Source organism: Protopterus annectens, chromosome 2.part1 (assembly GCF_019279795.1).
Source record: "Protopterus annectens isolate FY-2018-M chromosome 2.part1, PAN1.0, whole genome shotgun sequence".
Classification (NCBI taxonomy): Eukaryota; Metazoa; Chordata; order Ceratodontiformes; family Protopteridae; genus Protopterus; species Protopterus annectens.
This window is the reverse complement of record NC_056729.1, coordinates 1808852216-1808876746: the sequence shown is the minus strand read 5'-3', so window position 1 is coordinate 1808876746 and position 24531 is coordinate 1808852216. Positions and strand designations below refer to the sequence as shown.

Here is a 24531-nt window from a genome sequence, read left to right as displayed (position 1 = left end):
ACACTAGCAACTGATCCCTCGACATGCTAGAAGGACTAGACAAAAAAACTTTAAAAGAGATTCCGGGGATGTGGGTGACAGAAATGGGGTTTGCCTTTTGGGGTGCTATCTATAAGAGTGCCGTATCAAGGTAATAAGTACTGTAGGAGCAAGTGCTAGGTTTAACAGATAGAGAAAAGTCTACTTGGAGTCAAGTAGAGATGATCTTTTTAGGTATTAGAGAAAGTGCTAGTAACAGGGATGCTTAAAGGTAAGATTGAAAAGAATGCACTCTGCAGTGTGCACTAGAGAAGTTAGATATGAAAGTAGGTAACTTGAGTTTTACCTGTTTAAAAAGTTAAGGTTTAGTGGAGAGTTACTATTTTTAAAACAGCAAGATGGACTGAAAGGGGTGGTTACTTTTGTATTTTGGTACTATGAAATACTGTAGGATGGCCAATAAATTTAAATAATTGAAGGGGTGGGATTTCAAAAGTGATGGTTTTGTGATTATTATTAGAGAGATGAGATCCTCTGCCAGAGTAAGCATTTGTGAACTGGAGCTGGGCCTGTGAGAGGGGGGCTTAACAGGCACTGATTTAGCAGTTTTGGCTGCTTTAGCCCTGGCAAAGGCCTTTATAGACATGGCTGCAGGAGGCCTAGCAGCACCACGTGCTGGGGTAGAGACATCCAAAGGGATGGTGTCCGATAACTCTAGAGAAACCACATTAGAAAGCAAAATTTCAGAGGCCGATTCAGCTAGGGTAGAAGGGGCCTCGGTAGTAGTCATGGATTCGGCTGTAGATTGAACCGTTTGCTCGGTTTCGGCCGAAACCGAGACACTCGCGGTTTGCTTTCTTTGCGTTTCTTAACAATTTGGGAAGTCAGAGGATCCGACGGCATAATGTACGCAAAGTCTGAGCCGAAAAACTGTTCAGCAAACTCCGAGGTTGAAGGAAGCACAGGCTAAACAAGCTGCTACGTCTTGGTCTGGGCCTAAACAAGGTAAGCAGTAAGAGTGGAAATCTTTATGAGGTATTTGTTTCCCACAAGTTAAACAGTTATTTACATTTTCTGACATCGGCTGAGGCAAGAAAGAGTCCCCAATGGGGTACTTAGCTTTTAGAAGTCTTCGAAGTTGTATTCGGTAGTATTAATCTCTGGATCTGACCGACCGGCACTTGCGAACAGCTTCTGCTTCGGGCGCCACGCGGCAAGAAAGACTGAGGAAAATGGCGTCGGCTGATGCCTTTATACCCGGAGACCAGCAGAGATGACGTCGGGTGAAGTGCGACACCAGCCGAGGCCAGACCCAGACTTTGGAATCCGGCCGACCGAAGGGCTGCCTGACGACAGGACAACCCATTTGTTAGGACTGCAGATGCATCCTTGAAGGACATCTTCTTTTTCACAGTGACATCAGAGTTCAAAACCACACAAAATATTTAAAATAACATTGCAGTACATGCTCACACAAAAAGAAAACCGTCTAAACTAAACTTTACTATATTCCTGACTGTATCTAAAGAGTTGTATTCTTCCCTAGACACTTACTTCATTAGAGCAAGGCAGATGTGGTGAATGCATCTTCTAATTGTCAAGTCCAAGACAGAATACAGAATTCTCTCTCTCACTAACAGACTTCTCAAATTAATATCTCAAATATTACTGCTAGGATAACTTGCAGAATGACATAATTTCTTGTCATCTGACTCTAGTTCCCAAGTGAACCCCCCACTGCTGGAAGATGGCAGTATTTAGCATCTACCTGTAAAAATACATTGAGCTCAGATATTTGGGATATGCTGGAAATCATAAAATAACTGCATTCCTTCATGCTTTCAGAGGTAGTAATTAGTTCACTCCAAAGACAATACAGAAAGCTTCTCAGCATAGACGCTGTCTTTCTAGCTGCCTTGAAAACTGAAAGATACCATCTTTTATTGCATAGCCTATAAAGTAATTTAATGTCAGCTATTTTCCTAAAATTTGCTGGACTGAAGTTAACCTCCTGTATTCTAGTTTCCACTATTAAAATATATACATTTAGACAATTACAATACTGCAGGTACATTTTTATACTCTTCCAGCAGGACAAACTGTGGATGCATTTTAAATACAAACACTTTATAAAATATCTTTTCAACACAGATGTCTGTACAAACCAGTTTGATATATACATGACATACAGTTCTAATATGGTTAGAACACAAGCATCTTATATAAATCATGTTGATATTCACAACTAACATATAATTATTTACAAAATTCCAGGCAGCTGTGGTAGCAGCATCTCCCTTCTTTACACTAGTGACCACACCAGCTCCCCACACCACAAACATACAAAAGCTACTGTAACCTTCTGCAAACACTTGTAAGCAGGGAAGGTTTTAAAATAGGTGGGGCTCAGGACAAAGGCCACTTACTAAGCCTGAGTATCTACTTATACTGACTCTTGTGTGAGTGCCATCAGAAGATTTTGAAGATTAAGGCTGTTCCACGATACATTTTATTCCTTGATCTTGAAAAATAATGACTTACTAACTCCAGCAGTTGGTCCACAGGGTTAAGTATAGTTCCTGTGGTACACGGCTTGATTCCCTCAGCCCTCATTTACCTATTGTGTGTTAAGCAAGCCACTTAACCAAACAGTGTTTAGCAGCAACTGAACATTTGAGCCAGGGTCCTCACTCATTCACTGGGCTGCAAGTCTAGTAACTACTTATGAACCTATAACCGTTTCTTTACTGCTACCCAGAAGAGTTTTGTATACATTCAGCAATATTGTGTGTGTCCAGAGATAATAGTAGGTGATATTTTTACACACACACACACACACACACACACACACACACACACACACACACACACACACACACACACACACACACACACACAAAAACACAAACACACACACCCAACACACACACCAACAATGACCTTTTCAAGCCAGGTCTGTCAGGAAATGCCCTGACTTTTCACACATACACAGACACTGGCCCTGACAAGCCAGGTCTATTGCAACATACACAAACACACACTGCACTGTTACCTACAGGCAAACTGGAGGAATGGCAATTTACCTACATCATGTCTTTGGGGTACTACAGGAAAGCAGAGATCATCCACATTGGAGATAATGAAGGTATGCACACTCCACCCAGAAGAAGCTGCAGCCAACAACTCAACCACAGCCACACACAGCAATCCACTGTCCCACTATGCTAATAATCAGTTACTTTCATACACACCCTGTTCCTGTCAGACAACCAAAGCTAAGCTGAAGGCTGTGATGAAAATTGAAAGAATTTATGTTCAACTTATTAATCTTAAAGACACTGTAACCCCTCTCCCCAGCATGCACAGACAGACAGACACAAACACACACAAGCATAAGCCAAATTATACCATAGTTGCAATGATTTTAGCAAATACAATATATCATGTTGCACTAATCCTTCCACACCAGATCAGTAATAGGAATCAAACAACAGCAAGGTTAAGTCAGCTGTATCCAGAGATGTTCTCTGTGTCAATCAAATACAATCGTTTTACTAATGGAGTACACCTCAGATGTCCAATTGTGGAGACGATACTGCTACTACTAACAACAGATAAAATATTCCATCTTACTTCATACAAATGTACACTAGGCTTGCAAAACCAAACTGATGATTGCTTAATCTGAGCAAATGACAAGGTCAGTTAATTTCATCCACAGATAGTCTCACCCACCCTCGGCAGTTATAGCCACTTTTGTATACACTTCAGATGTCTAATTGTGTATTTTAGCTTTGCTCCAAACAGTAGGTGCAAATTAAATTATCCCAAGTTGCTTTACATAAATCACATTAACCATGCAAAGCCAGCAGTATTTCTTCCACAGACATTCCCGGCAATTACAGTTAATTGTTCAATACAGACTTCTTCTGATGAAATCTCTATGGAAAAAAGGTCACATGCACTCATTTTGTATTTTGAAGTTTTATTACTGTTTTTAATAAACTGGATTTCCAGTTTATACCTGACGTCATTTTTTTTCTTTTCTAAGGTATACACATCTTAAAATATATAGTGTCATTGGCCTTACTCAGAACCCCCCCCCCCCAGATGTGTTGCATGTTTTTTCTTTTTTATCCAGTGCCGCAGACTTAGACTTTTGTGTGTCTTGTCTCATATTTTCTCAGTTTCAAGACTAAGATTCACCAGAGAAAAATGCTGCATAATGACATTTTAAAAGGAGAGAATACAAAGGTCTGAACAAACAGATTATCATAGATAATGGCATATTAAGTTAACCACAGCAGTTTATGTTGCGACCAGGAGAAAAAATAAATGTCATCACCAACCATGCTTAATTTTAACATGACTGCCATTTTCATTTAACAGTATTCATGGTATCTATCAGTACTGGATAAAAATAAAACTGATTTTATTTTAAACATCAGACCAATGGAATTTTTAAAATTAACCCGAGTATGCAAAATATATTTACTTAAGATATACTCCTGAACATCTCTACAACAGTCTCAAACTTGCACCTGTGTCACATTCACTCAAAAAGCCTTCTATCATTTTGCTGCCGTTTTGCTGTCTAGTTATATCTCTAGTGCTTGTGAAAGAGATACTCCTACTGCAAGTGAAACAGCAGTGCTTTGCTTGAGCTGCAATAGCAAACTTCTATAAAAAGAAGTTATGTACTCACCATAATATTCCATGTTGGTAGTCCATCTCACCCTTAATTTTTACATAGGGGTTGGAGCCGATCCTCAGCTCCGACTCGGCCGATTTTCAAGCTCGAAGACTTCTGGTTGGCTCGTGGTTCATGGTGCACCAGTGCAATCCCCACATCTTGTTTGCTGCTCAATAGAAATAGAAAGAAATAGAAAGAAACCTGTAACAAACAAACCAATACTAAAGGGTCGCCAACCAAGTAATTTACAGTATTACCTCCAGATCTTCCAGGATGGGGGTAGGAGGAAGGGTTGGTAAAAATGAAGGGTGAGATGGACTACCAACAAGGAATGTTATGGTGAGTACATAACTTTTTTATGTTAGGTAGTCCAATCTCACCTTCATTTTTACATATGGGACAGCGTCCCTAGTGCCTTATTCTTGGGTGGCTCATTGGAAGATACTCCTGAGCACCATGGAGCCAAAGGATGCTCTACCCCTAGAAGCCAAATCCAACTTATAATGAGTAATGAAGGTGTGAAGGGTAGCCCACGTAGCTGCTGCACAGATATGATCAATTGGTACCCTGTCTTGATAGGCTGCAGAGGTAGACAGAGACCTGGTAGAGTGAGTCTTGATCCTGTGGGGTAAAGGTCTGCCCTCCGAACTGTAGATGACAGCTATGCAACTCGAAATCCAGTTAGACAATGTCACCTTAGAAACTGGTAAGCCCAATCTTGAATCAGAAAAAGAAACGAACAACTGGTCTGAATTCCGAAATTCTTTGGTCCGTTGCAAATAAAAATGTAGCTGTCTGTGAACATCCAACTGGTGGAAATGATATTCAGCTGCATTGCTATGACTGGGAAAGAAGACTGGAAGCTCAATGGACTGGTTCAATGTGGCAGAAGAACAAACTTTGGGAATAAACGAAGGGTTGGTATGTAAAGAAAACCTGTCTATATGAAAAACTAAATAAGGTGGCTTAAATAGACAGGGTATGTAGCTCATAAACACGTCTGGCTGATGTAATAGCAACCAAGAACACAGTCTTCCAAGACAAGTACTTTAAGGAAGCTGAATGAGACGGTTCAAAGGGAGGAGATGTTAGTTTGGACAACACAAAATTCAAGTCCCAAGAAGCCACAGGTTCCTGTAAAGGTGGTCTCAGTAAAGTGGCTCCTCTCAAGAAAGTTTTACATAACTTATGAGGCATAAGGTTAACATTTAGAGATCCCAAATAAAAATGTGAGATAGCCGCCAGTTGTACTTTGATGGTGGCTGCGGCAGATCCCTGCTGAAAAAGCTCCGAAAGGAATTCCAGAATTACAGGAGCGGTGTAAGGATCCACTTTTATTTTCTGTGCCCAAATAGAGAACCTTTACCACTTACTGTCATACAGCTTTCTGGTTGATGTTTTATGCGAGCATAAAAGAATATGGGACACTGATGATGAAACATCATGAAGCCTGACTAGAGATGGAACTGGAGCAGCCAAGCTGTCAATTTGAAGGTGTGGAGAGAGGGGTGTAGCGAACCCGACATGTGGGTCAATAGATCTGGAACTGGGTCCAGGATCCAAGGATCGTCCAGGAGAAGAGGTTCAAGGAAGGGGAACCAGACCTGACGAGGCCAGTAAGGAGCAATGAGGATTAACTTGCTTCCCAGTCGGTTGGCTTTCTGTATCACTTTGGGGATAAGAGGAAATGGAGGAAAGGCATAGAGAAGTCCCGTGGGCCAATCGTGGACCAGAGCATCTCTGGGTGTTTCCCTTGGAGGGGGAATTAGGGAAAAATAACTGCTGCACTTGGCATTGACTGGACTGGCAAAAACGTCGCAGCAAGGTTGTCCCGTTTCAGAGACCATTCCTGGGGCAGCAAGATTGCCTGGCTCAGCTTGTCAGCTATCATGTTGGTTGTCCCCGGAATGTACATTGCCACCAGAAAGCACTGGGAAGAAATCGCCCATTCCCAAACTCGCATGGCCTCTCGACAGAGTGGGTAAGATCTGGTACCGCCCTGTTTGTTGATATACCACACAACCGACATGTTGTCCGATTGTATCGCAATTGTCCCTGGAGGAAGAAGGTCCTGAAGTGCTTGCAACGCCAGAAGCACCGCTCTCATCTCCAGAACGTTGATATGCAGATGAGCCTCGTGTTCTTGCCATGTGCCGTGGACAGTCCTGCCAAGATAATGCCTCCCCACCCGACCTGAGAGGCATCCGTGGTCACAGTGGCAACGGGTTGGGCAGGCACAAAGGGTGCTCCCGTGAACAAGTTGTTGGGGGCTATCCACCAACGAAGGTCCTTTTTGCATGATTCTGTCAGCAGAATAGGGTGATTCATTGGTAGATATTGGAACGACCACTGGGAGAACAGAAGCCATTGAAGGATTCTCATGTGCAACCTGGCTAAAGGTATTAACAGAATGGTTGAGGCCATCATTCCAAGAAGTTGAAGAATCCACTTTGCTTTGACCTTTCGAGGTGGAAGAAGTCACTGAACTTGTGAGATGAGGTTTTGTGCTCTTTCGGCGGGAAGACGAACTGTCATATCCACTGTGTCTACCTCTGCGCCTTTAAAAATCACAGATTGCAAGGGCAGTAATGCAGATTTTTCCCAATTTATGGAGATCCCTAGTTGAGCACAAAGCTGGATGGTGGCATCCCTGTTTTGGAGAAGTAGATGCCTGGTGGGGGTGGTCAGGAGGCAGTCGTCCAAATACGGAAACACCTGGAATCCCTGACGTCTCAGGTGAGCTGTCACTACTGCCATGCATTTGGTGAACACCCTGGGGGCTGTGGTGAGACCAAAGGGCAGAGCACGAAACTGATAATGGCTGGCTCCCAGCCGGAAGCACAGATACCTCCTTGATGTTTTGTCCATTTTTATGTGGTAGTAGGCGTCTTGGAGATCTAGACAGCACATCCAATAGTCTTTCCCTAACAACAAGAGTATCGACTGCAGTGTTACTATCCGAAACTTGTCCTTTTTCACGGATTTGTTTAATCTGCTGAGGTCCAATATTGGCCTCCAGTCTCCGGTTCGTTTTGGGGCTAAAAAGAACCTGGAGTAAGTTCCAGATCGTGTCTGGTCTGCTGGGATGGGCTGGATGACTTTTTTGAGAGCAACTTGTTGATCTCCACAGTTGCCTGATCCCTGTGATTGGGTGGAACATCTGGGACCTTCTTGGGAACAAAAGGTAAAAGGGAAAAGGGTATGATATAGCCTCTGGTAACAACTCTTTGTACCCACTTGTCTTGGGTTATATTTAGCCAGGCTTCTGAATACAAAGAGATGCAACCCCTGACTGGCCCCAGAGAAAAGCAGTTGGGCCCCACATCAGGAGCGCTGATAAGACTGCCCTCAAAAGGAACCATGGCCTTGCTGGTATTGCGGACCGCCCCTGCCTCTTGGGCGACAGCTACCATTTCCTTCTACTTTGCCTCTGAAGGAGGATTCACTCTGTGTGTCCGGAAAGGCCCTCTGGGACTTTTTGAACCACATCTTACCTACCCTTTGACCTTTGGGGTATGGTCGAGTGGGGATGGTAAAACAGACTCCCATGGCAGAGAGAGTCTTTCCTTCCTGTTCACACCAACTGAGTGTTTCTTTCACTTTGGAACCAAACAAGGAGGAACCATCAAATGGGGCATTGGTGAAGGTGGACTTAAAAGGCTCCACAAAATTACACAAGTGCATCCAGGAGTAGCGCCTAAGGGCAACTCCTGACCCGCTGCTCTGCTCAATCCATCAGCCGCATGAGAGATAAGCCGCATGGAGGAGTTAACTACTGAATTTAGGGTGGACAACTGAGCAGAGATCCTATCCGGGACTCCCTCAGGACAAGCACCCTGTATGGAATCTCCTAACTCCTTGAGGAGATCCCTCTGCAATCTCGTGAAATGGGTAAGATAGTTCAGGGATTGAAGTGTAAAAGCCGCTGAACTAAATACACGCTTCCCAAATCTGTCCATCTGTTGAGACTCCTTGTTTGGCAGATGAACAGAGGAAGAAGTCTCCGCAAACTCCTTCTTCGTGGCTGCCGCCGCCACCATGGCATCTACGGGAATGCCCTTAAACAAGAATTATATTCCAGGAGGGGCAAGTAGGAACTTATATGGTCTTCTACGGACTGGTTCCACAGCATCGGGAGTATCCCACACCTTCCGACTAACCAGATCCATTAGCTCGTCAAAAGGTGGAGACACCCAAGAGGCAGAGGGTTGAGACCTGAAAGCCTTCAGGTACACTGACTCCTCATCAGAAGGGTTGACAGTGGGCCAGTCGCACCTCTGTTTAAGGATCTCTAGAATGTCCACAAAGGAGACATCATCAGAGGACGACTTAGGGGACCCCTCCGACTCATCAAGGCCAGTGTCCGATTTCAGAGACTCATCCTGGGAGTCAATATGCTTCCTCTTGCATACTCTCTTCCGAGGGGTCTCCTTGAAAGGACCTTCTGGGGAGGCCCTGGAAGAGTGGGGGCCACCAGCCGGTGGCTCCTGAGGCTGTGGGTCTCTGCTGTCTCCGGCGAGAGTAGGTACTGAGACCGAAGTGGGAGCCCTGGGGGGAAGAGTGCTTGTACCACTGGCAGGGGCTGTAGATTGTGACAGCACACTCCTCATCACCTCAAAAGCAGACCTCTCCGGCTCCAAACACCGTCCATGCTCCAAAGAGACAAAGGACGGTGCGGGAGCCCGAGCCATCGGCTCCGGGATAGATGCAGGGTCCGAGCTCACTCTGGCGGAAGCACCGAGAGGAAGGCTCAGAGCTAACGAATATCGATTCAAACCCTCCCCCTCGATGCCGACAGAAGAGCTTTAGTCCCTGGACACAACGGACGGAGCCGAGCGTGTCAGAGCTGAACTCGGCTCCAATGCAACAGCAAGGGAAGCCGGAACCGAGGGTTCCTGTTGGTAACAAGCACTCCGGCTCCAAAAAAACAACATGGCTCGGAGGAGGAATCACGGATGAGGACAAGACTGGTTTGAGTGGCTCCGGAGCCGATTGGGTTGAAGCCAACAAAAATTTGGGTAGGGCAGACGACTTCAAGAGTCTCAGTACTACCCTCTCCACATCCTCTTCCAAAAGACTCCTGGAAGATCTAGAAAATAAGGTTGGGGATCTCAACCTAGCAGGCACTGGAGATCTGACCATCAAGGAGACCGGTAGGGACTCTACAGACCGGCTCCAAGAAGTAGTCAACTAGATGCAAGGGTTCAGCAGTCAGCACCGAAGCACCTGTGACCGACTCTGAAACCACGGTGCTTTCCTTCGGCTCCGAAGACTGGGGAGTCGAGGTGGCAGATTTTGTTAATTTGGCAGGCAGCTCCGAAACACCAGCCGGTGCCGGAGAAGGCCTTTTTGAACCTTTTGATTTTGAGTCAGATCTTGACTTCGAAGACTTAGACGAAGAAGCCGAAGAACCAGACAAAGCTTCCTCAAAGGTTGGCTTCAAAAGACCCCCTGAGTATCAGTTTGTTCTTTCTCTCCTGCAACACTCTAGGAGAGAAAGCATGACAGAACAAACATGATTCTTGCAAATGGATGGCTCCCAAACAGTAGACACAGCTACTGTGCCCATCCGTCAAAGACATTTTCTGGGAGCACTTCATACATTTTTTTAAACCCAGAGGGTTTGTGCTCCTTGCTATCCTTAGACATTGCAACACACAAGCAACCAGAGGAGAAAGAGAATGACTGAGGACTAGGTCCTCTAACTTAAAAGGGCCTAGCCCTGCATAAGAATTACATGAGGACTAGGTCCTCTAAGTTAAACGGGCCTAGCCTGGTGTAATAAAAAAAAATAGGTCTTTCACTAAACCAACAGACAGATTCAGTCACACAGGAAAAATTTTCAAATAAAAATACAGTGGAGTAACAACACGAGGACTAGGTCCTCTAAGTTACAAAAAAAATTCGCAACTGTAAAATAATTAAGACTTTAGCAGGTCCCCGCTAAAGACCACCAGTCAACAATAATCTCTTGACAGAAAAATAATCAATAGGCGCCCCTATTGATTAAGAACGGCAAAATCGCCAAACTAACTATCTAGACAATAATCGCAACTGCGCCTAACTACTGATACACAGGAGACTACTAATACTGGTCACACAAGACCACAAGGCAATTAAAGTAAACCCTATCTGTATATTTTCCAGTAAATAACAGGAAAAGGCGAAACCGCCAAAACTAACGATTTCGGCAAAGCGCAACTGCACCTAACTACCAGTACACATGATACTACTAATACGGTCTCACAAGACCACAAAACAATAAAGATAAAGCCCTATATATGTGTATATTCAGTAAATATGCAAAAAAAACAATAGATAATGAAAAATGCAAAAACTTAGCCAGAGCCAAGAGAAGCACATCCAAACTCGTCGATGCGGCAAACGAGATCTGGGGATTGCACTGGTGCACCATGGGATACCTGCTTAGCCACGAGCCAACCAGAAGTCTTCGCGCTTGAAAATCGGCCGAGTTGGAGCCGAGGATCAGCTCCGAACCCTATTTAAAATGAAGGTGAGATTGGACTACCTAACATACTGTATTTACAAAATTTTTTAGCTGATGAGGCCTTAATCCCTTTGGGTCCCTGAGAAATAGTTTCAGGGTCAGCAACAGGGCTTTTGTATAGAAATTTGTGAGAGTCAGGGACTCTGTAATATCTATCTGGCTTAACTGGGGCTGGTGGTAAGGAGTCAGGGTTTAAGCTGGATTCAGTGTATACATCATCCACAATATCTAACACTGGCGGAATAGCAAGGGGTCTGTGTTGAGGCAATAAAAGGAAGTCTCTGAGCCTTTTCTTGGATTCTGAGTAATCCTGGCCTTCCCAGTGGAAATGCTCCCTCATGGTATGTAAGGTCTCCCCAAAGGAGTAGTCCTCAGGCGGAGAGGCTGATGGAATTGATTCCTCAACATCAGAATCCTCATAAGGGGGTAAGGAATACCCTAGGTCTGAGGATGAGTCAGAGGAAATGGACACCTGGTCTGAAGATTCATAGTCTGCATCTTGTCTGGGCCTTTTATCTGGAGGGGGTTGGGACCCTCTGATCAGGGTGATTAGGTCTTCGGCCATTTTTAGCATTTGTTTCTTAGGCATGGAAGCTGCTATGTCTGTTTCTTTGCTTTTAAGGGAGGCTTAGACTTAACAGAGGGTTTACTGGTTAACTGGGTAGGTCTGAAAACACCCTTTGAAGCTGTGGATTGTTCAGCTACTTCGGTTCCCTCTGTAGGATTAAGTTCGGTAATCCGAATACCAAGAGCGTCCGAAGGCCCAGCCAGCTCCACGTGGGAGTCGGAGGCGGTCTGTGGTTCTATTGAAGTAGTCGTCAGGGGCTGCGTAGGTGCCTCGCTGAAAACCGGGGAAGAGGCCTCGTCGTTAGTCTTGGGCCTTGGATGCCTGTCCTTGTCCTTGCGCTTTTTATGAATTCCGGTCGTCGGAAGTTCCGACGGCATGGTGTAATTAAATTTTCTGCCAAAATAATGTCGGGCAAAATCAAACCAACGTTTAATAGTGCGCTTGTTAAACCTAGCACAAAACCGACAACCAGTGACGTCGTGGTCTGGGCCTAGGCATGGGATACAGCAGGAGTGGAAATTCTTATGAGGTATTTGCTTCCCACAAGAAATACAATTATTAACTTTTACTGACATCGGTCTGAGGCAAGAAAAAGTTTCCCCAGTGGGGAACTTAGCTTTTTAGAAGACTTCTTCTGGATTCGGATTGAAAATCTCAGGAGTCGGCCGACCGGCACTGGCGAACTGCTTCTGCTTCGGGCACCGTGCGGCAATTAAAAGACTGAAGAAAATGGCATCGGCTGCATCTTATATCCCCCTGGCACACTGATGTCAGGGAAGAAGCGACAGCAACCGACGCCGGACCAAGACTTTGGAACTCAGGCCGACTGGGGAACCGCCTGACGGCAGGATAACCCAAGTGTAATGACTGCAGCAGTGTCACACGATGAACATCTTCAGAGCACTGCTCCAATCAAAACCTCACAGACCATGAAGACCATTCTATTAAACAGCAGAATGGAGAAAACTGCTGCAGTTTTTTTTTAAATCAATCAGGCTGCCATTTCTATTATGAATATGGACATGGGTTCTGGGGGGACAATTACAGAGACCGTTAAAAAAATTGGACAGTTAATGTTCCACACACAGCTGATGCATGAGGTGGGGCTTTAAGCTAAAAGTCTGAGATCATCATGCCAGCAAGTTACCTTATGAAGCTTTAAACAAGAATTGCAGTCGCTTTATTTACTCATTTGTTTTTTTAACCAGATAAATACTGATGACAAATTTCTTTACTTAAAATATAATTAATTAATTAAACTGTATTAATTAAAAAACAGAAATGTGCCCCTAGCTGAACAGCATATACCTGACACACAGCTAACTCACATAACAAGTACAACAGCACACTACAGTTACTCTATGGGTACAATATCTCCTTAGTGGAAAGGCACTCCACAGCATTTGCAGTGTAGCTCAGCTAATCATGGCTTCAAGGGGGGAGGTTGGCATAATGGTTAAGATGTTTACCTTACAGACACAAGGTGCAGGGTTTGATTCTCACCTGGGGCAACTGGCTAGGCTTAAAATGGCCCACAAGGGCAGTTAGCCTTGTACTAAACTATGAATCTATGAACCTATATAAAAAAAAAATTATACTAAGCTAATGACCACCAAGTTCTTCATAAGCCTAGCCATGCAACTCAACCCAGTTTTGTTCCCGTGTACTCTGGTTGCCTATATGGTAGGGTATGCTAGTAAGGAGGCAGTTAATGGTTATGTATGGGAGGTATGTTAGTTGGGGGTTAATTTACATAATGATGACCTCTGTGCATGAGACACATGAGGGCCAGACTGGGGTGAATTTGTGAATTCCCATCCAATGATTAAGGTTTCCTTTGAATAGGGTCAGGACTGAAGTCTACTTCACATGGATGGGGAGCTTACTCCATGGCACTGGGATCCATTGAGACACGTATCAGTCTCACCAGCATGTCCTACTTATGTCGCTGGCAAAGTTCAGGTTTTTAGATGTAGTTTATCTGGTTCTGTTTGTTTTCCAGATGTGCAAAATCTCCATCAGAGCTAGATCTGAGGATGCCTTACATACAAAGCATAGATTATCTCTCATTAGTAGGAGACTGAGTACAGAAATAGGGCCTTAGGTATACATCGTTATTTTTTTGAGCTCTTTAAGTAGATTATTAGTATTGGTTATTTAATTCTGTATTGCAATCACTTTTAAAGCAAATGGCTTGAGAAAATGTGTTAAATGTTATTTTATGTGTTAACCAAGCAAACCCAATAAGCACAAGCTTCTTTTCTGCAGTGACCCAGAGCAACCTGGTTAGGTCACTTGCTCTAAGTCATAAAGTAGGTAAACAAAGGCTGACAGACTCAAACTCTGCACTACATGATGAAGTCCATTAGCAGCATATGACCTTATTCCTCCATATCAAACTGCCAGACTAAAAGGTAAGTCAATGGATAAGTCTCTATGTCTTCACTTTTTATGAATAACACAGTTTTCTGTTAAAATGCATTACCAATTACAGGCCACTCAGCAGCATAATTAATGTAATAGTGCTTTAGATAAACAACATATAGCTCTGCTGTGCAGTTGGAGCTACAGCAGTCTCAGTAACTCAACAGGTAGCATATTTGTCTTCTGTGCAGAAGGCTTGGGGTTCTATTCCTGCCTCAGGTAGTTGGGTTAATTTTCTAATACTGACACTGCAGTATAACATAAGGAGAGTGGTGTACTCCTAAGTGTGCCATCCTTCTTAGGAGACATTAAACCGAGGCTCCAACTGCCTGAGTTGTTGTAGCTCATGTGGATGTAAACAAATCCACAGCACTTATTGAAAAAAGTAAGAGTCCTTTATTAAAATCCACAAAAATACAATACATACATTCTACATACAAATTTTACAGCTCATTTATATTTACAATTGTATATAACTAACTCACGCATTTTCAAAATTTTCAGACTTTCAATTCTCCCCACTCATTTTCCACAATCAAAAATGTTTTCAAAATTTCTGACAATACCCAATTCCCACTGTATTTTATCTCGCTAAATCTTTAATTCCAGATTATCCGTAATATACAAAACAAATTTCATCCAATCTATATAATTTTGTTTTATATTTCCATAACATCCTTTAACATGTCCATATTTATACATTTCACATTTTCAATTGATGTAAACACTCTTTGCCAAATATTTCTTCCCACAATTAATATACCCTTTTATATTTCAGAAAAAAACATGTTCAGTAGTTTCTAATTACCCACAATACATGCATATTCTATATTTTGTTTTGTATGTCAATATTTGCTTTTACTGAAACCCTATTTATAGACAACCTCCATAAAAAAATCTTTACATTCCACATATTTTTGCATCTTTTCATTCTTGCTTTTACTGACTTCACTTTTTTTTTCTCTTAAACTCTCGTAAGGTTAAATTTTCCCATTATATTTTCATACCATGTTTTCCTTTTCTTTTCTGTTTCCTAAATCAATCTTCCATAGTAGTATTTTCTCTTGATATAGTTTCATTTCCAGTTTAGAAATATTTTTCTTTTTAAACATTTAAGCCTTTCCCAAACTGATTTACATTTTTCTATAATCCTCATTAACAATTTTCTTTGTTCTGCATCCATGTCAATACTTTACGTAAGTTTAATAAGGTTACATATACAACTGGGTGTACTAAACCCAAACCTCCTCCCTTATTGGTAACTTAAAGAATTCCTCTTTTAATAGGGTTCAGTCTAGATAACCCCATATAAATGTAAGTACTGCATTCAATAATTTTTTTTCACATTCTGATGGTATCACAAATATCCTTACTAGATGTGCCATTTTAGCTAATATTACTGAATTAAACACATTTTTTTCTACATGCAAATTTAAATGTTCTCCAGAATATACAAATACTCTGTATTTTAAGTATCAAGTCCTTCCATTGTGTCACCCTAGGTTGATCAATACCAAATATTATTCGTAGAATTTCTCTTTCTTCTTTACTAAATTGGATACCTCATATTTTTCCAGAGAACCCAAGTCCTTTATTCTTTTCCTCATTAATACTTAGTCCTAACAGCTTTAGTTCTTTGTTGAGTGTCTTGATGGCTACACTCATCCATTCTTTATTTCTGACAACTAAGTTGTCCGCATAATATCACTGGAATCTGAATTTCCTTTGGTGTACAATATTCAGCTTCCTCCTATGCCAAATGTATCTTGGTAACTACCACATTCATAACTAATGCAAATAGAATACTACTTGCTGGACTTCCTTGCTTAATGCCACTCTTTATTTCTATTTCCTCACTTAACCATTTACCACTAGTCTCACTTTATTTGTTATATACAGATTTCAAAATGTTGATTTTATTACTTACACTATATTCTTTCAAAATCTCCCATAAAGCTTCATACTGGGTCTTGTCAAATACTTTACTTACATCTCCTACCAGTATTTTTAATTATGTTTCCCTGTTTATTGCATCATCTACCAACTATTAACATTAGAGGTTCTTGAATTTTGTTCTCTTTTATTCCAAAAACTGTTTCAGTTACCAACTCTATATTTTTCTTTCAAACTAATCCATAACCTTGTGCAATCTTTATAAAATTCTCTCATGCTTATATGATTAAACCATAGCTGAATTATTATAGCCTTTACATACTCATTTAATTCTAATTCATAGATTCTTTTAATCCCTCTACCTACATTTATATAACCTATGATTTCTCGAATCTCTATCCATATTGCTACATGACCTGAAAATCCTGTAATTTTAACTCCTTGATATAATACACTTAGACTCTCTCATACTATAAAGTAATTAATTTCAGTTCTCAGATGACTTCTTTTGTATGTCCAAGTCTTAAATCACAATTGAAGTCTTCAACTACTACAAATCACATATTTACATTCACATAATCAAGTATTTTCTTAAATACAATCTCTCTGTTTTTGGAAAGTGTATGCATAGAGTATAATTACCCTATATATTTGGTTCTTCCATCTTATATCTAATATTACTATTCTTCCTAATAACACTAGCATATCATCCAAAATTTCTACACATTTTCTACAAAAAATTGCTATGCCTGAACATTTCTCATCTCCGAAGTTCCATATAACCTTGCCTTCCCATAATCCAATAATTTGTATTCTTTCTTTCTTCCCATAATCCATTAATTTGTAATAGTTCTTCTTTTGTTGTTTAACTAATAATATTATAATGTCCCTGTCTAGCATTCTACACCATTCCAACACTCCTAGGCTATGCTGAACATTCTTTACACTGTTAACATTAACAGTCAGGATTCTCACAGTGAGGAAAGGTTTTTGTTGCTTTTATCCTTTTCCTTTTTTGCTTCCTCCTATACCTAAATTTTTAAAGTTAGTTTTTCTATCTTTCACTCTTTTCCCAATACAACTTTTTTTACTTTTAACTCTTATCGATTTATAGTCTCCTTCATCACTTGAATTACTTACTTTCTTCTGTCTGTCTCTCTTTTCCTTTTGTTTCACTCGCACATTCATTCACTTCCATTCTTAAATCTTTCTCATTCATTTTTGCTTTCTGTGTTTCTTCTGTATCATCTACTATAACACTCTCCTTATCTTGGTCTAACCCCTTTTTCCTGTGTACAATTTTCTGCAGCATTACAATCCATCCATGAATGTCCTATTTGTTCACACTTTATACATTTTTGCTCACATTTTTTTGCTTTACCACAAACAAAACATTTTTTTATCACAATTGTTAATGAAATGATCATCTTTACCACAGAAAAAACATGTATTTGGTTGTCCCCAGTATCTAACCAGCCCCTTATTCTCCTCCACATTAATTATACTCTGCAAACGCATACTTTTATCATTTTGCATTTTCAATATAACACCAGACTGCCATCCCCAGTCCATAACCCTCTACTGTCATATATTTTCATAATGTCCATTACACCTCTACACACAGTTTTTAAATAGTCTTTTAAATCGCCTTTTTCAACTTCAGTTCGAAATTGTATAAATACTCCTTTTTTAGCTTCTCTGTGAATGCCTGTATAACACACAGGTTCCAGGGGTTTTCATCCTTTTTCTCTTTTCATACTGTTCTACAAATTTCTCCATATACTATCTCCTCAAAATGCTGCGGTGGTGGTGCTGCGGTAGCATTGTCGCCTCACAGTAAGACGTTGTCCTGTTTGATTCTCAGCTAGAGCGTCTTCTGTGTAGAGACATGCGTGAATGGGCGTACCTTCATTGAAGGTTGTGCATCAGGGCTGGCAACTCGGCACGTAAAAATCTACTGCCAATCATTAGTGGACCGGAGTTCCGCTGTGGTGATCCCTAACCAGGAAAACCCAAAAGACACAAACAAACTGTGTCTCCTCAAAAAATATGTCACAGAAAGTATCTCTGTTAATAAAAATAAAAGCTCTTACCTCTCTGGGTTCAATACGCAGTGGTAAAATGATGCTATGTCACACTTTATACCTGTCCAGCTCCTTTTCCATTTTACTACTTACCCTCACCCAATGCTTTCTTCTTACTTCCGTCACCTTCTCTCACTGTTTATGTGAATGTCTTCTTTTCTTCCTTCCTTATTTACTGAACATCTTCTTGAATTCTGTCCATTATTTCTCCCCATGTCACTGCCTTCTTCCTCTCTGGTTCACTCTGATCAATTAATTATTTCAAATAAACATACTGCAACCCCCCCCCCACCACCACCATGATTGGAGGGTTGGAACAACACACTCAGATGTTGCAGAATCTGCTGCAAATAAATTACGCAGAAATAATTCTTCAAAACCTACCATACTTCTCCTTCCTCTTTCTTTCTTTTACTTGACTCTGCTCTACTTTTGATTTTCATTTCACCTCTCTCCTCACTCTGTATTACTTCTGACTCATTCTCCACCACATTAGGCTCCTCAGCTGTTTAACAGCTTTGTTTTCAGCAAAAACACGAAAAACTGCTTCTTTCTCCTCCATGTTTACTTTTTAAATGTCTTCATTCTCCGAGCCACCTCAGCGCCCAGAACAAAGACACAACGTACAACAGTAAATTGTGTCCCTGTACGCAAACAGTAGCGTTTTTTTATTTGCATACATATATACAATTCAAATATTCTACATATTTACTGTATTTACATATTTTAATATCAACACACTGATATTCCTATTTTAAGTATTTATCTCCACTCTTTAACCCACAACCAAAGCCATATTTTGTCCAAAATTTTTGTCAAAATCCATTTTTTACTGTATTTGATTTCATTAAGTTTTTCATTCTACATGACCCATGTTACATAAAATATGATTCTATCCATTTTCTTTGCTTCATTCTGGGATTTAGTCCCATAAAACCCATACTCTATCATGTCCATGTTTAACATTTCAAAATTTAAATAAGTTTTAACTGAATCATGTTTGCATAGTTCGTTGCACAGTTTTTGAATTCTCTCACGTTTAAAAAAAGCATGTTCTGTAGTTTCCAATTCTTTACATTTATTACCTATTCTATCCTGTTTTCTCTTATAAGGCATGTTTGCCCCCACTGGTAATTTTCCTATGGATAACTGCCAGAAAAAAATCATTACATTCTTTATTTTTCTTTATAATTTTTTTATCTCATCATTATTGCTTTCTTCTTGTCTATTTTTAACTCTTTCCTTGGATCCACCAAATAAAAAAGATCTCATAATGTTAACATACCATTCTTTTCTATTCTTTTCATTCATATTGTCTTTTAATTTCCACAATACAATTTTGCAAAGTTCTTTCATTTCTTCATTAAAAACACTTTTACTTCTTTTTAATTTCCATTTCTTCCCAAGTTTCTTTACATTTCAAATACATTACTGTTTCTGTCAAGTCTTTATTTTTCACTATTCATTTTAGTAATTTATACATACTTGGAGGTTGCATACAAAATCAGATTAATCAGCCCCAATTCCCCTTGTTCAGCTTTCATACACAAAATTCTTCTCTTAAACGGGTTCAATATTAAGCCCCACATTAAATAAAAAAATTAACTGCATAATTTCCTTTTCATGTTTCATTAGCATCATGTAAACAATTGCTATATAAGCTATTTTACCTATTAATATGGTTTATTAAATGTGCTTTCTTTTTGTATTAAAACCAATTACGTCTTCCAGAATGTAAGCACGTCTTTGATTTCTTTAATAATGTTGTCCCATTGTTCATGTCTGTATTCTGTACTTTTAAATACTATTCCTAAAATATATATACTGTTTTCATTATATTCCACACCTCCTATAATACCTTCATAGCCAAATCCTTCACTTTTCTCTTTATTTATGCTTAAACCAATTTCCTTCAAAAGTGTACTTATTTTTTCAATAATTTTTTTCATCCGGGCTTTATTTTTTGCTATTAGTATGATATCATCAGCATAAGTATACATTATTGGCAACTGTACTTCATCCATCATTCCATATCCTCCCTTACTTGACATTTTATTAATTTCCATTACTAATGTGTTTATGATTACATCAAAGATTATACTACTTGCAGGACATCCTTGTTTTATACCACATTATTTTCAAATTATTCCCATTCCAACTGTTTACATTCAGTTTCACATAATTCTTTTCATATACTGATTTAATTACTTGTAATATTTTTCACTTATGTTATATGCCTGAAAAATCCCCCACAATGCTTTATACTGATTATCATATGCCTAACACCCCCTTCATATTTTTTTTTTGTTTTCAAATTTTGTATTAATATCAATTAATTTCATTATTACCCACAATAGCTCTCGACTCCCCTTTCCTTTTCTCCCAAACAAATTCTAATCACGTAGTCTTTCTAATTTTACATTACAATGTAATCTAATAGTTACTATGCTCAAGAAAATTTTACAGTATGTGTTATTCAGTGTAACTGGTGTCCAATTTTTATTTCATCTTAATCTCCTTTTCTTAAAATAAATGTTATCACACCTGCACACATTTCTTTATATACAATTCCTTTTTCTAGCCGCTCATTCATTAATTCTATAAACACTATTTTTTTTACCAATCATACATTTCTTCATACTTAACTATATTCAATTCTGTCCCAAATCTGTAGCTGAATTAACATTAATATCTTTCAAGATCTCATTCAACTCATCTATGTTTATTTTTCTCTCTAAATATTTATTATCTTCCTTGTTTAAAATTTTCCCCATTGTAAATTTGTACTATGTGAACTTCTTTTTTAGTATATAAATCTAATACATATTCTTTAATCAGTTCATATACCTCATGTTTTAACTTGTTTCCCTTCTTTATTTTTAATTCTCTCATTATGTTTCCTCCATTCACTATCTGACATGTATGGTGCTACTTCTTTTTTCCCTTGTAAATGATATTTTTGCTTATACAATAATTAACCTTATCCTGATTTCTTCAATACAATTCTTTTTCATAAAACAAAATTTTCTTCTCTATTAAATCTTTAAATATTTTTGACTTAATATTCTGTATTCCATTTTTTTCTTTTCTACGCATTCTAAAATACTTTTTTTTTATTTCTTTTTAAATCAAATCCACCAACTTGTCTTTTTCATTTACTCTTTTTATACCTTTTCCTATTTTAATATACTCCTTATTTTTATGAATTCTTATCCAAATTGCCACATGATCACAAAAAACAGTATATTTGATTCATTTTTGTGCAATTTTTAGACATTCTGAAATCAAAAAATAATCATTTACTGTCTTAATTTTAAGTCCAGTGTTTATTTCCCCAAATTTTTAATTTTTCACATTTCATAATTTCAGTAATCATTTTAACATCACAACTATTCCTTTTATTTCTCAAATGACAATTAAAATCCCTTGTCATTATTATATCCATGTTAATACAGACATAATTAGGTATACTTTTAAACATTTTTTCTCTTTCTTTTTTGTTACATATGCATATAAAGCTATTAGTGTATATACATAGTTTTCTATCTTATATCCACTACTATTATTTGGCCCAATTCTACTACTGTAATATCTAATATGTTTATATTTTCTTGGTATAATATACATATACCTGAGATAGTTTCTCTGTCTTTCTTCCAAATAACAGTATCGTTCCAAAGTTTTTTCTGTTTGCACCTTTTTTTCTGTTAATATTCTAATGCCTTCTAACACTACTGCATGAGCAACTACTACTTCTTTTAAAATTCTTCATACTGTTCATGTTCAAAGCTAATATTTTCAGCTTTATAGAACAGTTATTAAAATAATCTTCTTATCCCTTACCTTTCTTATTTTCTTTAACCGTTATATTTTAAATTCATGTTCTTGTATTTCTACCTCATGTTCTAACCATGAATGTCCTGCATTACCACATTTCTCACATTTCTTTGCATTATGGCCTGTCTGACCACATAAATAAAATCTTTTTTGTCACACTCATTAAATGATCACTTCTTCCACAAAAATAACAAGTCTTTGGTTGTCTTCTGTACCTCACAAAACCTCTACTGCCATGACATTAATAATACTAGGTATGTACACTACATTGTCATTTTCCATTTTCATAATTATGCCACATTCCCAACCCCCAGTCCATAATACTCTTTCATTATATATTTTAGTAGTATCTAATACTTCTTTACATATTGCTAATAAATATTCACTCAGTTCTTTTGCTTCCACTTCAGTTCTAAACTGAACCAAATTTATTTTTTGTTTGCCTGAAAAAGGCTTGCACCACATATTCTGACCATGGAGTGGTTTCTTTTCTTTTTTTCATAGGCCCCCAAAAAGTTTTCCATGGCCTGACCAGTTTCACAAAACAAGTCACAAAAAGTTTTTGTTAATTAAAATGAAAACTCTTACCTCTTTACTCCCAAAGGTGTAATAACATTGTCCTATACCTCATATCTGTCCAGGCCATTTTTTTACTGCTCACCCAGACAACATTTTATTTCTTCATTTCCTTAATCTCTGTCTTCTACTTAGTTCCTTCTTCCGCCATTTGAACATAGGACATTTTTTCTGGAACCTTCTCTGGCTCTTTCTTGTCTTTTTCTCCCTCTTCTATTTTTTCCATGACGTCACTCCAGAACACAGCAGCTTCACTTTCCGGCTCACTCTGGTTAATTAGCTCTTCCAGATACTCAACCTACATTCCTCCCAACTGGAGGGTTGAATTAACAGTTTTCTGCCAATTTGCCACTTAAAACAGTTTTTATGAAAATTTTCTTCTGAATCCATCTATACCACTGCATTTAATTCCATCTCCTTCCTGATCTCCTCATCATCAGCATTTAATTGAATCTCCTTCCTGATCTCCTCATCATCAGCAAACAATGTTTTGTCTGCTTCCATATCGCCTGACAACAATTCTGGTAGGGATTCTACCATTTTCTTCTTCAATTTCAACACACTTCACTTCCAAAATGCTTTGGCACTCACCAGCCATATTTTCTCCCTGTTCCTCTGGGCTGCCTCCGTGCCTGGACCGGGAACAGGAAGGCAGGATGTGTAACAGACAAACTCTTCACCCTACCATCAAGAGTAGGGAAAGAGCCCAGATATCCTAGCCAAATTTGCCTTAGTATGAATTTCACCTCAGGTCTCCCCTAATAAGAGGCCACTGGACTAGAGGGACCATCCCAGTCAACACAGTATAAATAAATACACAAAAATAATCTTCACCCTCAATCAGTTTAGTGAAGTTCTTCCTGATCTTTACAGGGAAGTACCTAGGCATGCTGATGGTGCAAATGTGTGAAACTCACTACCTTTTCCAACATCTGTACTCAGAGGAAAAATGCATATGTAATGAACCTAACCTTCAATAAAAGGAAACGCTTCAAAATCTTGTCCCAGTAGATCACAAAGCTATGCCATGGTTACAAGCAACTTTCAGTACTAATACCTTCATTATCAGATTCTAAACAGTGAAGAAAATGCTACATGCAATGCAGAAATGTATCCACTCACCTGACTAGGCATGGCGGGAGGTGGGGGCCAGAAATACGGATTGTTAAAACGAGGTTCTGCCATTCTGAAATGAAATGGAGAAAAGTCAAGGAATATCTAAGTCTACACTAATCAACATAAAAATAAATATTGGCAGTAAATTTAAAGGTCTTATTATTTATAACATTTCCCAAATTTTAGCCTTGCATCCCTGATAGATACCAAAAAATTTAACCAAATGTGTTCTTTTTTAAGTTTTCATTAACCACAGTAACCTTCTGATTAAACATGTCAGTTTTGTAATTTTCCAGATATGGAATATTTGAAAGAGGCACTTTGTGTGCATATGTGTGTCTGTATCCCTCGGTTAAGTGAACTTGAATGTTTAAATACACACACAAACACACACATATACATACATATGTATCTACATACATATACAGTGGATATAAAAAGTTTTACACACCCCTGTTAAAATGTCAGGTTTTTGTGATATAAAAAAATAGACCACAATAAATAATTTCAAAACTTTTCCTTTTAATGTGACCTATAACCTGTACGATTCAATTGAAAGACAAACAAATCTGTTAGGGGAAAAATATAAAAAATAAAAAACATACAATAAGCTGGTTGCATAAGTGTGCACAACCTTAAACTAATACTTTGTTGAAGCACCTTTTGCTTTAATTACAGCATTCAGTCTTCTTGGGTACACACCTGCCATCAATTAGAGTGACTCTGATTAATCCCAAATAAAGTTCAGCTGTCCTAGTAGGATTTTCCTGACATTTACTCACTTGCTACAGCAAAAGCCATGGTTCACAGAGAGCTTACAAAGCATCAAAGGGATGAAAACTGTACAGGGAGG

At 39.1% G+C, this 24531-nt stretch overlaps 1 protein-coding gene across 12 annotated transcripts in view; it reads right to left on the bottom strand.

The window, feature by feature from the left end:
• Positions 1-24531, bottom strand: part of ZNF362 (zinc finger protein 362) — a 984218-nt gene that overhangs the window by 513438 nt on the left and 446249 nt on the right. For all 12 annotated transcript variants that reach the window (XM_044063254.1, XM_044063249.1, XM_044063257.1 and 9 more), the window contains one exon: positions 23685-23748. In XM_044063254.1, the coding sequence (XP_043919189.1) occupies positions 23685-23748 (64 nt within the window). The remainder of the gene's footprint in view (positions 1-23684; positions 23749-24531) is intronic.